The 13,956-nt window shown below is 39.3% G+C and overlaps 2 protein-coding genes across 5 annotated transcripts in view; both read right to left on the bottom strand.

Annotated features, from left to right (window-relative positions):
• Positions 1-2,460: 2,460 nt before the first annotated feature.
• LOC106603349 (visinin-like protein 1) lies at positions 2,461-11,736 on the bottom strand. Its single transcript, XM_014196914.3, has 4 exons — positions 11,418-11,736; positions 8,611-8,777; positions 4,990-5,205; positions 2,461-4,474 (listed from the first exon to the last, which is right to left on the bottom strand). Exons 2-4 carry the CDS (start codon positions 8,770-8,772, stop codon positions 4,277-4,279), a joined length of 576 nt encoding a protein of 191 aa, XP_014052389.1. The 5' UTR covers positions 8,773-8,777; positions 11,418-11,736; the 3' UTR covers positions 2,461-4,276.
• Positions 11,737-12,357: 621 nt separating this feature from the next.
• LOC106603366 (Scm polycomb group protein like 4) overlaps positions 12,358-13,956 on the bottom strand; it is a 20,951-nt gene continuing 19,352 nt past the window's right edge. For all 4 annotated transcript variants that reach the window (XM_082974844.1, XM_014196945.3, XM_014196964.3 and 1 more), the window contains one exon: positions 12,358-13,870. In XM_082974844.1, coding sequence (XP_082830970.1) covers positions 13,745-13,870 — 126 coding nt within the window. In that variant the 3' untranslated portion in view covers positions 12,358-13,744. The remainder of the gene's footprint in view (positions 13,871-13,956) is intronic.

The following is a 13,956-nucleotide window of genomic DNA, read 5'->3' as shown; positions in this document are numbered from 1 at the left end:
TGAGCAAGGGGACCTTGCGGGCGCTGCAGGATTTCAGTCCTTCATGGCGTAGTGTGTTACCAATTGTTTTCTTGGTGACTATGGTCCCAGCTGCCTTGAGATCATTGACAAGATCCTCCCGTGTAGTTCTGGGCTGATTCCTCACCGTTCTCATGATCATTGCAACTCCACGAGGTGAGATCTTGCATGTAGCCCCAGGCCGAGGGAGATTGACAGTTCTTTTGTGTTTCCTCCATTTGCGAATAATCGCACCAACTGTTGTCACCTTCTCACCAAGCTGCTTGGCGATGGTCTTGTAGCCCATTTCAGCCTTGTGTAGGTCTACAATCTTGTCCCTGACATCCTTGGAGAGCTCTTTGGTCTTGGCCATGGTGGAGAGTTTGGAATCTGATTTTTTGATTGCTTCTGTAGACAGGTGTCTTTTATACAGGTAACAAGCTGAGATTAGGAGCACTCCCTTTAAGAGTGTGCTCCTAATCTCAGCTCGTTAGCTGTATAAAAGACACCTGGGAGCCAGAAATCTTTCTGATTGAGAGGGGGTCAAATACTTATTTCCCTCATTAAAATGCAAATCAATTTATAATATTTTTGACATGCGTTTTTCTGGATTCTTTTGTTGTTATTCTGTCTCTCACTGTTCAAATAAACCTACCATTAAAATTATAGACTGATCATTTCTTTGTCAGTGGGCAAACGTACAAAATCAGCAGGGGATCAAATACTTTTTTCCCTCACTGTAGAACCACGGAGAGTTACCATGCTGTAGGGTTGTGTGTGTGTGTGTGTGTGTGTGTGTGTGTGTGTGTGTGTGTGTGTGTGTGTGTGTGTGTGTGTGTGTGTGTGTGTGTGTGTGTGTGTGTGTGTGTGTGTGTGTGTGTGTGTGTGTGTGTGTGTGTGTGTGTGTAAGTGTGTGTGTGTGTGTGCTCGCAAGTAGAAAAAACATGTTGACTCACCCCCTAGTCTACATGGCTAAAATGCTTGTTCGCAAGCCTAACTTCCTTTCATGGGCAACGATGTGCCAGGCCAGCTAGTTAACATTAGCCTGACGTTACTACATCTAGCTACATGTTGAACTTCCATCCTCTTAGGCCAAGGGCACAATGTATGAATTTATGGTTGGAATCGCCGTTATAATTATTGGCCATTATGTAGAATTAAGTAAAACCACAAATCCCTATCTCCATCCATGTCTAATTTAGGAAAAGGCAGATTATAGCTAGCTAGCTAGCCACCAGAGGACAACGACACAATGGGATGTAACAATTCAAGTTTTCTGACAATGATGTTTGGCTTCTAATGTGATGTGATTGGTGTGAAGCCAAATCCAAACTGGCCTCCCCCTTCCCTTTTTTTTGGTGCGCCATTCACAGCTGAGTTCACGCAGTTTAGCTCAATGCTGATGCCTAAAATTATCAAGGGAGGCCAAATGCTCGCTGGCTTCCCTTGCATTCAATGTAGGGCAGCAACAATGTCATACTGTTTTTGACCAGACAGCATGGATGGGCTACACATACAGAGAAAGAGGGGCACTGTTTCGTTCGCTTGGACGCTTTCTCCAGTGACATACATTCAGCCTCTTGTGAATTGAAGGGCATTTATGAAACAGAGAGACGAAAGAAAAATAATTTTTGCATGTGTTTTAAGCAGACAATTTTTCAAAAAATGTATTATGTTGGAATTCTTACTGTTACAAAAAAATTATATACAGGGGAGAATGTATAATTAATTTCTTCCCGGTTCGGGACCTCCTATATGTGCGTGCGCTTGCACCAAAAATGTTTAGCGGCCTAATCATAGAACTACATATAGAATCCCTGTTAATTAAATAGGATATCTGTGGGCCTAGTCGTAAAGATTTGTCATTTCACTTTTAAAATGTATTACCTTTTATTGTGGCATAAACACAACCAGTCATGATGCTTTTTTATCTGATTGTCAAACGATCACTACAAAGGGCTCCTTTACTAGGACCTAGTTTGGGAAACCCTGGCCTACACCACCAGTTTTCAAGTGCATCCGCTAATTTTTCTTGCATCTGACATGAAGTAATGATAAAAAGTGGTGTAACAGCCTACAGTTTTCTTCACATTTTGTTTTCATTATTGTGATAGGCTCATGTTTTACCGGTATGGCGTACCCCCATGGCGTACCCCAACTTTATTTTGCTGGGATGCCGTACCGGACCGTACCGCTTTACTTTTATCCCTGGTTATATAACAAATCTTAGCTTAAACAATTGTCATTGGTTGTAATAAATGCAATTACACACATTGGTGGAAAAATAGACAGAAATAGGAAAAAATTGTTAAATCAGAGAATCTTGAAAGGTGAATAATTCACCTCAAACAACAATAAAATGCATCACAAAACGTATACCTTTGGAACCTAACCAATTGTCAAACTTGCTTAATTTCGATGTTGGCGTATTGGTTAATGAATAGCATCACACTTACCAGACCATGCCTTTTGAAAAAGCCCATAGATGTTTTTATTGAGTTTCATTAGTACTACATAAAGAATGTAACTACGTAATTTTGGGTGCAACACATGCCACATGTATAAAAAGAACAAAATAAACAAAATACACAGTCACTTATCTTTTAAATTAGATTTTTCATATTTAGTATAAACATTTACTTGACAAAAATTGTTGCCATGAAGTTTGGATCATCCTGTACAAATAATAGTATAGACAAATAATAATCAATAATGAGCATTCAAGTCTACATTATGCTGTATCCAGAACTATGAATAACGGTGTCAGCTTCCACTAGTATAATAAGTGGAATGTTTGCCAGTACATGCCTGCATAGCTTCGAAATGTTAAATAGGTCTAGTATGTTCAATGAAATGCACATTTTCACGATATCTGCAATCCATATAGGAGTAAATTTGAAACAGAACTATAACTTTTAGTTTCAGAAGCTTTTGTTTTTATCTAGCACTTCTTGCAACTCGTGGAGGGGTTCTGCACCATCACAGACCATTGTAAACTTAGATTGATTAAGAGATTAGAAGATTAAACCTTCAATAAAAAGTTGTTTTATATAAAAGTACCTTTTGTAGGAACGCAGTATGTCCAGTAAACTCTTAAGGCTTTTCGTATCTGGCTTTGGAAATTCACAAGCTCCGGACGCCATGCTTGAAAGCCAAGATTTGTTCAATTTTTGCCGTGCTCTGTGTTACTGTAAACATATTGATATGTGTGATGTTACTTTGTATTGTAAATCGAGTGGGCAAACGTACAGGCTGAGAATTCCAACCAATTTGGAGTTATCATGGTGCTTTATGTATCCAGCAATGCTAAGAGTGATAGGTGGTTGATACCATTGAAGATGGATAAGCATTGGCCTAGTGTTGATTGATGGCAACAGTGCAATAGAATAATATTATAAGGGAAATATAGTATATCATCAGCAGCATATTTATTCACTAGTTGTTCTATAGTGCTGGATTTTAATTCAATACTCAACTTTCAGATACATCTGGACTCTGTGTGAGAGGTTACAAGGGCTCGTATTAGCTATCATTCAAGAACTCGTGTCATATTAATTACACATACGTAATGTTATTAATAATGAGGGCAACATGCTCCCACAGGAGGTTAATAATACAATGGTCTGGTGAATCACTACTGTACATCCCATGCAACAATACCAAACGCTTTTCGGAGGACTTCTTCTTGAATACCGCTCTTGAGGATGCAAAAATTGAAGAGGTTAGATTATAGAGTCTGAACACATAACACATGCATGCAAAGATTGGAACCTACACAGTTCCAGTCTCTATCTTTCCAAGAGCTCAAGAAGTTTGGATATTATAGAGACGAGTTACAATTATCATAGGAATTATTGTTCATTACCAGTATGTTAAGCATTAGCATTAGCAGCTAGCTGCAGCAGTGGACATGGATCATCTAAATACTTCAAGAACAGAATAATTCAATGTATAGCGCTTCACTGATATACAAGCTAGCCTAAAAGTGAATGGGTAAATGGAGTAGGATTACTTGTGCACAATTCACATTGGCAGGTTAGGTTTGATAAAATATAAATGTGTCATGATATTGTGTAATATAATATATTCAAAATGATTCAGCTATTTCACATTCTCATGCATACAACCACAAGAAGCGAGTCCATTGAAAAATAGTCCAAGCATAATTTTTTTCCTGTGGAAATGGCTGAGAAGAAGAACTTAATGAGACATTAAAACATGTGCTGCCTGTCCGCAGAGTGTGTACACGTCTGGTTTTATACAGATGAGCACCTCCTTCTCACTTCTGCATATCACACTGCAAGAGGAGCACGATGGACGGATCGCTCTTGGCCGCCTCTTTGAACTCATCCAATGAGATTTGGTCGTCGTTGTTCTTATCCATCTTGCTGAAGATCCTGTCCACCCTCTGCTCCGGTGTCAGGCCATCCTCGTTCATCTTCATCATGATCACAGTGCCCACCATTTTGTATATGGCCTAGAGAGACACAGGGGACAACATGGAGGGATGATAAGTAAGGCAATACCACAGAAAGGAACAGGGGTATAATTAACGAAATACCTATTTTCAGACGGTCTTGGTTAATATGTTAACATGTTCAAAGTTAAATCTCAATACTACTGCAGTTATTTACAAATGTTCCCCACAATATAACACTGTAGTCCTACACATTCTCCTGATTATCGAGCTAAACTTGACCGTCCTCTGTCTCAATGTTTCCTTTCAGTCATGTTTGTCTTTGCAGAATACATTCTAATAACATGCACTGCTGATTACATCAAACTGGATAGATAGCTTTAACAAATGGTATAAACGTCATAGTAACAATCCAGTAGAATTTGTTTTAAACACACAGTATAGGGCTGGTTTCCCGGACACAGATTAAACCTAATAATGGACTAAAAAGCAATTTCAATGGAGGAAATAGCTTTTTAATCCAGAATGTGGCTTAATCTGTGTCTGGGAAACCAGCCATCAATGGGATTCCTTACCTCGATGATCTCCAACATCTCCACCCTGGTGATCTTGCCATCTCCATCCAGGTCGTACATGTTGAAGGCCCAGTTGAGCTTCTGCTCGAAACTGCCACGCGATGTGATAGACAGGGCACAGATGAACTCTCGGAAGTCGATGGTGCCGTCGCTGTTCTTGTCGAAGGTCCTAAAGGCGTGCTGTGCAAACTTTGATGCGTCGCCATACGGGAAGAACTGCAAAGTAGAGTGATTGATTGAGAGACAGCTGTGATATCCAACTATTTATTAATCTCTGTAATGACGTTTAAAAACATGTCTTTAGCTCTATCTAACTTAGATCTCTAACTGAAAGGAACAGCTTCCTTCAGTGTTGTGTATTCATTGATGCCAAGAGAAGCCAGGCTTCCCCAAAAAAAGTTCAAAGAAAAATGTAATTAAACAGAAATTATTTTATCTTTTTTCTCTCTGTGTTTCATAATTTTCCTTCAATTCGCAAAAGGTTAATGTATCTCACCGGAGAAAGCATCCTAGTGAGCGAAACAGCGCCCCTCTGTCTCTGTATGTGTAGCCCATCTATCTAATGCTGTCTGGTCAAAAAGAGTATGACATTGTTGCCGCCCATAACATTGGAAGCAAGGGAAGCCAGCGAGCATTTGGCCTCCTTTGATATTTATTTGTATACAATAATTGGCAATCAGCGTTGAGCTAAACTGAGTGAACCCGACTGTGAATGGTCCTGGCACACCAAAAAAAGTGTCAAGCGGAGCCAGTTTGGATTTGGCATCACACAAATCACATCACATCAAAAACGAAACGTCATTGACAGAATTTTTTTTGAATTGTTGCATCTCGTTGTGTTGTTGTCCTCCAGAGGCTAGCTAAAATTGGCCCTTTCCTAAATTAGCAATGAATTGATATAGGGATTTGGACTTGGTTTTACTTAATTCTCCGTACTGACCAATGATTATAATGACAATTCTGATGCAACCATAAATTCATACATTGTGCCCCTGGCCTGAGAGGATGGAAGTTCAATATGTAGCTAGATGTAGTAGGCTAATGTTACAGTGAGGGAAAAAAATGTTTGATCCCCTGCTGATTTTGTACGTTTGCCCACTGACAAAGAAATGATCAGTCTATAATTTTAATGGTAGGTTTATTTGAACAGTGAGAGACAGAATAACAACAAAAAAATCCAGAAAAACGCATGTCAAAAATGTTATAAATTGATTTGCATTTTAATGAGGGAAATAAGTATTTGACCCCTCTGCAAAACATGACTTAGTACTTGGTGGCAAAACCCTTCTGGCAATCACAGAGGTCAGACGTTTCTTGTAGTTGGCCACCAGGTTTGCACACATCTCAGGAGGGATTTTGTCCCACTCCTCTTTGCAGATCTTCTCCAAGTCATTAAGGTTTCGAGGCTGACGTTTGGCAACTCGAACCTTCAGCTCCCTCCACAGATTTTCTATGGGATTAAGGTCTGGAGACTGGCAAGGCCACTCCAGGACCTTAATGTGCTTCTTCTTGAGCCACTCCTTTGTTGCCTTGGCCGTGTGTTTTGGGTCATTGTCATGCTGGAATACCCATCCACAACCCATTTTCAATGCCCTGGCTGAGGGAAGGAGGTTCCCAAGATTTGACCGTACATGGCCTCGTCCATCGTCCCTTTGATACGGTGAAGTTGTCCTGTCCCCTTAGCAGAAAAACACCCCCAAAGCATAATGTTTCCACCTCCATGTTTGACGGTGGGGATGGTGTTCTTGGGGTCATAGGCAGCATTCCTCCTCCTCCAAACACGGCGAGTTGAGTTGATGCTAAAGAGCTCCATTTTGGTCTCATCTGACCACAACACTTTCACCCAGTTGTCCTCTGAATCATTCAGATGTTCATTGGCAAACTTCAGATGGGCATGTATATGTGTTTTCTTGCGCAGGGGGCTTTCTTATGTGCTTTCTTGCGGGCGCTGCAGGATTTCAGTCCTTCACGGCGTAGTGTGTTACCAATTGTTTTCTTGGTGACTATGGTCCCAGCTGCCTTGAGATCATTGACAAGATCCTCCCGTGTAGTTCTGGGCTGATTCCTCACCGTTCTCATGATCATTGCAACTCCACGAGGTGAGATCTTGCATGGAGCCCCAGGCCGAGGGAGATTGACAGTTCTTTTGTGTTTCCTCCATTTGCGAATAATTCTCACCAAGCTCACTTCTCACCAAGCTGCTTGGCGATGGTCTTGTAGCCCATTCCAGCCTTGTGTAGGTCTACAATCTTGTCCCTGACATCCTTGGAGAGCTCTTTGTTCTTGGCCATGGTGGAGAGTTTGGAATCTGATTGATTGCTTCTGTGGACAGGTGTCTTTTATACAGGTAACAAGCTAAGATTAGGAGCACTCCCTTTAAGAGTGTGCTCCTAATCTCAGCTCGTTACCTGTATAAAAGACACCTGGGAGCCAGAAATCTTTCCGATTGAGAGGGGGTCAAATACTTATTTCCCTCATTAAAATGCAAATCAATTTATAACATTTTTGACTTGCGTTTTTCTGGATTTTGTTGTTGTTGTTATTCTGTCTCTCACTGTTCAAATAAACCTACCATTAAAATTATAGACTGATAATTTTTTTGTCAGTGGGCAAACGTACAAAATCAGCAGGGGATCAAATACTTTTTTCCCTCACTGTAACTAGTTAGGCAAGAGAGCAAGAATTTTAGCCAGGTAGCCTAGGATAACAAAAACTAAAAGTGTGTACTGTATGACTGAGTCATAGACCGTTCTGACAACATGAAAGAGAGGAGGATGGCATTGGTAGTAGGGTGAGTCAACATGTTTTTTCTACTTATGCACACACAAAAATCAGTACCATGGACAGCCACATGATATTTTGCTTACGTTGATTGGACTAAATTGTTTTGGGAATCTTTTAGTTAGTCACTGTATTAGACCAAGTATAGGTGATTTGATGATGTTGAAATGTTACATTTGAAATGGTGCTGGAATAGTGGAGGCAGCTCCTGTTTTCTCTGTGACTTGCGGTAACTCTATGGTGTTGGTTTAGTAGTCCGAAAATGTTGAAAAGATTAACTTGCTTGACCATGCTATAGGTCATGCAACTGTTTGCTACATGCAATATGCTTTGTGGACTCCACCGGACAGATGTTGTTCTCCTGTTTTGTGACGTAACAAAGGTGTGGTTGAATTTATTCTGACACTCTGTCTTCTTATTGTCTCGGCCTTAGGCCGATATATCATGGTTTTCTAGGTATATGAACTAACAGGTAATAGAGCAAACAAGCCATTTATCACAACACAGGTTGTACTGGCTTGGCTTCCCAGTGATCTTACCCACACACCTCTACTGGCTTCCTTTGAACCATTTACAAGGATTCCATAATACATGGCTCAGAGTGATATAGTTAGAAAATATAATGAACAACAGTGCAGTTCGAATACGAACAGAGAAATCAACCCTGATTCCGCTCTGTTCTAGCTTCACAAAGATTACTTAGAATCACATTATATAATCATGATATCAATAATTTCCCTAGTTAGAAGTTATAACACCATATAAATAATGTCTCCAGCATGTGAAGCAGATGTACCACACCTGATCTGCAGTCAGAGAATGTAGCCAATCACAACACACCTTGACATAGAGCTGTTGGAACTCGTCCAGGTTCAGTCTGCCGCTGGGGCAGTCTTTGAGGAAGCCTTTGTACCATTGCTTGAGCTCGTGTTCGTTAAACTCTGTGCTCTTCACCAGGTCCTCCATCACCTCAGGGGTCAGCTTGCTGTTCTGTTTTCCCATGGTGCCTGTGGTGCAGGAAGCACATGACCAAAGAGACTCAATAACATAAAACATCTCTGAAAACAATGACTGGGAAGGATTTATACTGAATAGAAAGGAAACTCCAGCACATAGGTGATCTTGATGCTTTGCAACATTTAATGGATCCAAGACCTATGTTTCGGTCTCAATAGACCTTCATCAGGGTATTTCTTATACCAACATGTAGTACAATATTACGTAAGGCATTTCTTCATTTTAATCATGGTGATAGAAATAGCCTATCACACATTCAAATGTATGTCGTGCATTATAATGCATTATGCATAACGCATAAGGTGTTATAAACGTGCTTATAATGCGTTATAAAGAGAGGTTTTTCATAGGAAGTGTAACCAACAAGTTTGCTCTCAAATCTGCTTCGTTTCAAACAGTCCCTTTATAAGGAATGAAATGAGTAAAAAAAATAAAAATAGAAAAGACTTTTCATCAATAATGAATTGCTTTGCCTGCCTGATGCCAGTGTTCTATTTGTGTTTTCTAAATCTGTTGGCACCACAGTCTCTGGCCTGACATCACACAGTGCTGGGAAGGAACACTGCAGTCAGCAAGACTCACATCAAGCGTTCGATCATTACCTATCATGTAACAACCTGTCTACGTTTTACCTGTAGCCTATAGTCTCTTGTGACAGACTTTCGCACGCGAGTTTTGGTTCTGGATTCCAAATCTCAAAATGACCAGTAGCCTGATGTTTGGTGTTCGTCCCAAATGTATTGTGTACATTGGTAGTTTATTATATAGGGAATAGGGTGCCATTTGGGACGCATCCTTTTAACTGCAGTTCACGTTTAATAACGTCAAAGTATAAACCTCTAGAGGAATCTATTCATTAATGAAAACGAAGTGAGTGATAATGACATGTCCTCATCAAATAATGGAGTAATTATATGAAGCCAGCAGTGTGTAACCCATAGGGTACATGGGCAATAATAATAATATATTTATTTCATATAGCGCGTTTCATTACATAAGGAATCTCAAAGTCCCTGTAAAAACAAAACAGACATTCATGTTGATCTCGCAAATTCTTGGGCGATGCCTTCCGCAACTTCAGATGATAACACGACGAAGAGTGAGGGAGTCTCTTAGTTAGATAGGAGTTGATGCGGTTCTCTTCAGACTTGCAGCATGTTTTGGGCGGAGGGAGGGAGCATCGATGGTGCAGTACTTCATTAATCCTTTAAAGCCATTGACTAGATAATTCATCAACAAGGGAATCAACCCAACTGGTGAGCTGCTCTCTCATAGTGGATCATCATCTTAAATAATAAAAAGTCACAAATCTGACAGCCTGGATTGGCAGTGGCTACTGCTTACATCTGTTCTGCCAATATGTTGACTATGGAAACTATACACGGGCCTTCATACAGTTGCCTTATATGCTAAAATGTTATCCTGTCCTAGAAAACATAATACAATTTACTCAAAGACTAATTGTAAATTGACAGTTGTGGGAGATCATGATAACTGGAACAACCATAATATTATAAAAGCTGTCGATGGCCTGAGGTTTAGGCTATGCAGTAGGCATACCTTGTGATGGAGTCATTGACAGCAAGCACCGTGCTTGAACCAACAACCATGTAGCAGTGCACTTTCTATGCCAAAAAGGTGCAGACCTCTTTGCAGAGGCCATGCATGCCCCATAGAGGCACATTACACAATACACAGGCACACTACATTGACATGGGCTTGGCCTATTTGCACTGTACGTTGCATACCCAACATTTGGCGCAAAGGATATTTTTCATTCAAAAATGACATATATTTAGATGATGCTACCAAAAGGCTTGTGTTGAAATTATTTGGATCGTACATAACATCAAATGAGCCTAAGGCATGGAATGACCTTGAGGAGGAACATTTTGCTTGAAGATGAGAAAAGAGATCAGAGGGAAGGTGAAAATGGGTTTGGCTCCTGCGGTTTCAAGGCTTAATATTCTAGTCCCTTAGATTACAGTCGTTACAAATATAACAATGTATAGTTGTCCACATCACATGTACGCGCAACACTAACGTCATGTGGAGAAAAATATGGAATTGAATTGCAGATAGAACATGTCGTTTCAGATATCCAGTTCATGGTATAAGCCTGCTCGGACATAGAGGGGGGTATGCAAGTGCATTCCGATAGAAACGACGCAGTGGTGTGGGAATTAAACCTGCTTAGTGATAACCCGCCCGAAATCACACCACTCACTCATGTCATTTTTCACCATGCGCACCATCTAAAAATGATAAAAACGTCAAAAATTGACTATCAGCCAATCAAATGACATCTGGTCATCCTCGTGAAATGTGAATAAACCAACGGAAAAAAACATGATATGAATATTATTTTCGAAATATAATTAGTTAAGCATGTTTTTATATCGCTAAACGTTATGCAAATGTTAATGATGGATGCACAGATCCACCAAATAAAACGCCAAACCTCTCCCCAAATCTCATTCATTGAAACGTGTCTATAAGGGCAGGAAAACCCCCAATTATTTGATACATCGTGAATGGAAATTATTATATCTCTAGACAATAATCTCAAACTATTTAAATACATGCCATGCCAACATAAAAACGACATTCTGCAGACACATGCTTCTTACCTTATTATACAATTTTTGGAGATGCTATTGCTAATGGTCGTCTGCACTGTCGTGTATTTTGAGACAGTAAAAAACCTCCCGATGATCAAGAGTGCCCAAATGGGAATATACCCTAAAATTGGCCTCTTCAAGACGCAGAGAGAAAAATAACGGGTTCCCGTGCTATTCCAGATGAGACAGGCGCAGGCAGGCAGCAGCGGCAGTAGGGACCGATCCCTCGCTAGTCTTTGGTAATGCGACTGTAGACATACGGCGTCACCCGTGTGCATCACAAATTGATCTTATGTTGACTGTTGTCTCTGTGCATTGCTCCAACTGCTTGGTTTTATATTTGCGTTGATAAAAGAAGTATAGGCCTATCTATGACTTATAAGTCGTGTTCCCTTTTAGCACAAATAATTACATTTATTGGATAGGTAGGTGTATGGATAAATTATGATTGAGGTGACCAAAACCAGTCAATAAGCACATCCAGCATAATTAAATATGTATTTTACCTGGGGGATTTTATTTTGTTTTGTTGAAGGGCTATGCATCATAATGGCATATTCAGTAAATAGTTACACTTTAACAGTTATATTCAGTCAGAATATACCACTTACATGCCCCTGCAAAGCCTACTGCAGTAAGGCATGTTGCCCTATTCTACATTTGCAACGGTTTCTGCATGTAGCCTATGTAGCCTAACTTCCAATGCAAACATGGCTGTAAAAAAGGATAGGCTATATATACTGTATGACTAATTCAAATATACTGAAGTAGCCTGTAATAAATAATGTTGCATCAGGAGGAAGCAGAACTATTTGAATTAACATATGATTGTGTCACCATGTGGACACATTTGGTAACGTTTAATTATTATTTTTACCTGAATCCTAAGCTTCATTTCATTCTGTAAGTTGGTTGATATCACAAAGAAAGATGCTCCTCAAACCATAACTTGTTTCCTTAATATTTTCTTAATTTAATACTTAGGATACACAGCCAGGTTATATACACACATTGAGTGTTTTCCATTTAAAACTCACAACACAAAAGCAAACATGAGATATTCAATACATTGAGAATTTCTTTAGCACCAGTACAAATAAACTCATCCATACATTGGTTATTCTCTGACTTACAGTATATCTTTCCAATATGATTTTCAAAATAAAAGACATCGTCCCAGCTTGATTTGACTTGGCATGGCTAACATGTAATCATATACAGCAGCATTCACATACACTGGTTACTAAAATGTACACATACTGCCAAACTGGCACAGACAAGCAATGCTATATGGCCTCATAACCCAATATTGTAGGTCCTTAGACATTTTTCCCGGTGAGTGTTGTCATCCCTTATGCTCTCCAACTCTGTTTCAAGAATGATAACGTAGTAAAACATTTATATAGTAAATACTCACACAATCAAGTTTCAATGAATTTGTGAGGTGTCTGGCGAAGATAATTATTTGACAATCTGGTATATTCAACTAGAAATGGCTCATTGTCATGTATTTGAGCATAAACATGTTTTTTTTGTTGACAATTTTATCAAAATAATATGTAAAACAATATGCAAAGGCATTTGTATTTCTGCACTGAGTTTAGTTTACATTATTTGGTGTAAAAAACAAAACAGTTTAAAAATGTTTAACATGGGCTTAAATTCCTGTTTCTAATCACATGCTTCACAATATGAGTTTACATTGATGTGTATAGAACTTGCAAAACCATATGTGGAACTGTGTCTGTAGCCTATGACACATTCAAATCACTTTTGTGAGGGTATATGGGACCATTTTTATGTTTTTATCACACATTTGTGGGGCCGTAACAAAGTTTTTAGAAGACCAAGTATAAATAATAGTTTATCTAAAATAATTCACACTTCTCAACAGATCATAAATGTGACTTGCTATATGCTTTGGGCACATAGGTACATTAATAAACTCATTTATGGGACAACTGTATCCTCGAAGTAGTATAGTCTACTTTTCCCAATATTGTCTGTCAGTGTATCAGTTATGCATTCCAGAATTTGCATATTGTGTCATCTGTATAAACCAAAAAGTTATTTCAACATAAAAACTAGAATATCCCAAAACATTGTATTCTGTCAGAATATTTTTTTTTCTTTAGCTACATAACATCTGAAAAGGCTAAATAATTAGAAAAAAATATAGCATCCCAAATGGCACCCTATTTCCTATATAGTGTACTACTTTTGACCAGGACCCTTAGTGCTCTGGTCAAAAGTAGTGCACTATATAAAGGTGCCATTTGGGAGGCATCCACAAAGTTGGGTCCCACAGATTGATGGAGTGAAAAAAATGTTCAGATTCAGAACTTGTTTTGTTTTAGTTTGTCGATGTGATAGCAGAGCTTCAGGGCTGGCCCCAGCTTCAGTCCTAGGTACTTCATGATCATCTCACTCTTTAGAAGTAACAACGCGTTGCCGTCTATCTCCTGTGGGAAAGAAAGTCAGGTTAAATCTCCACAAGTAAACTAATCATACACGTGTATCAGTGTTGTTTACTGAATTGACTGAATTG

This window comes from Salmo salar, chromosome 01, assembly GCF_965601325.2.
Source record: "Salmo salar chromosome 01, fSalSal1, whole genome shotgun sequence".
In the NCBI taxonomy this organism is placed as follows: domain Eukaryota; kingdom Metazoa; phylum Chordata; class Actinopteri; order Salmoniformes; family Salmonidae; genus Salmo; species Salmo salar.
This window is presented reverse-complemented; position numbering and strand designations above follow the sequence as displayed.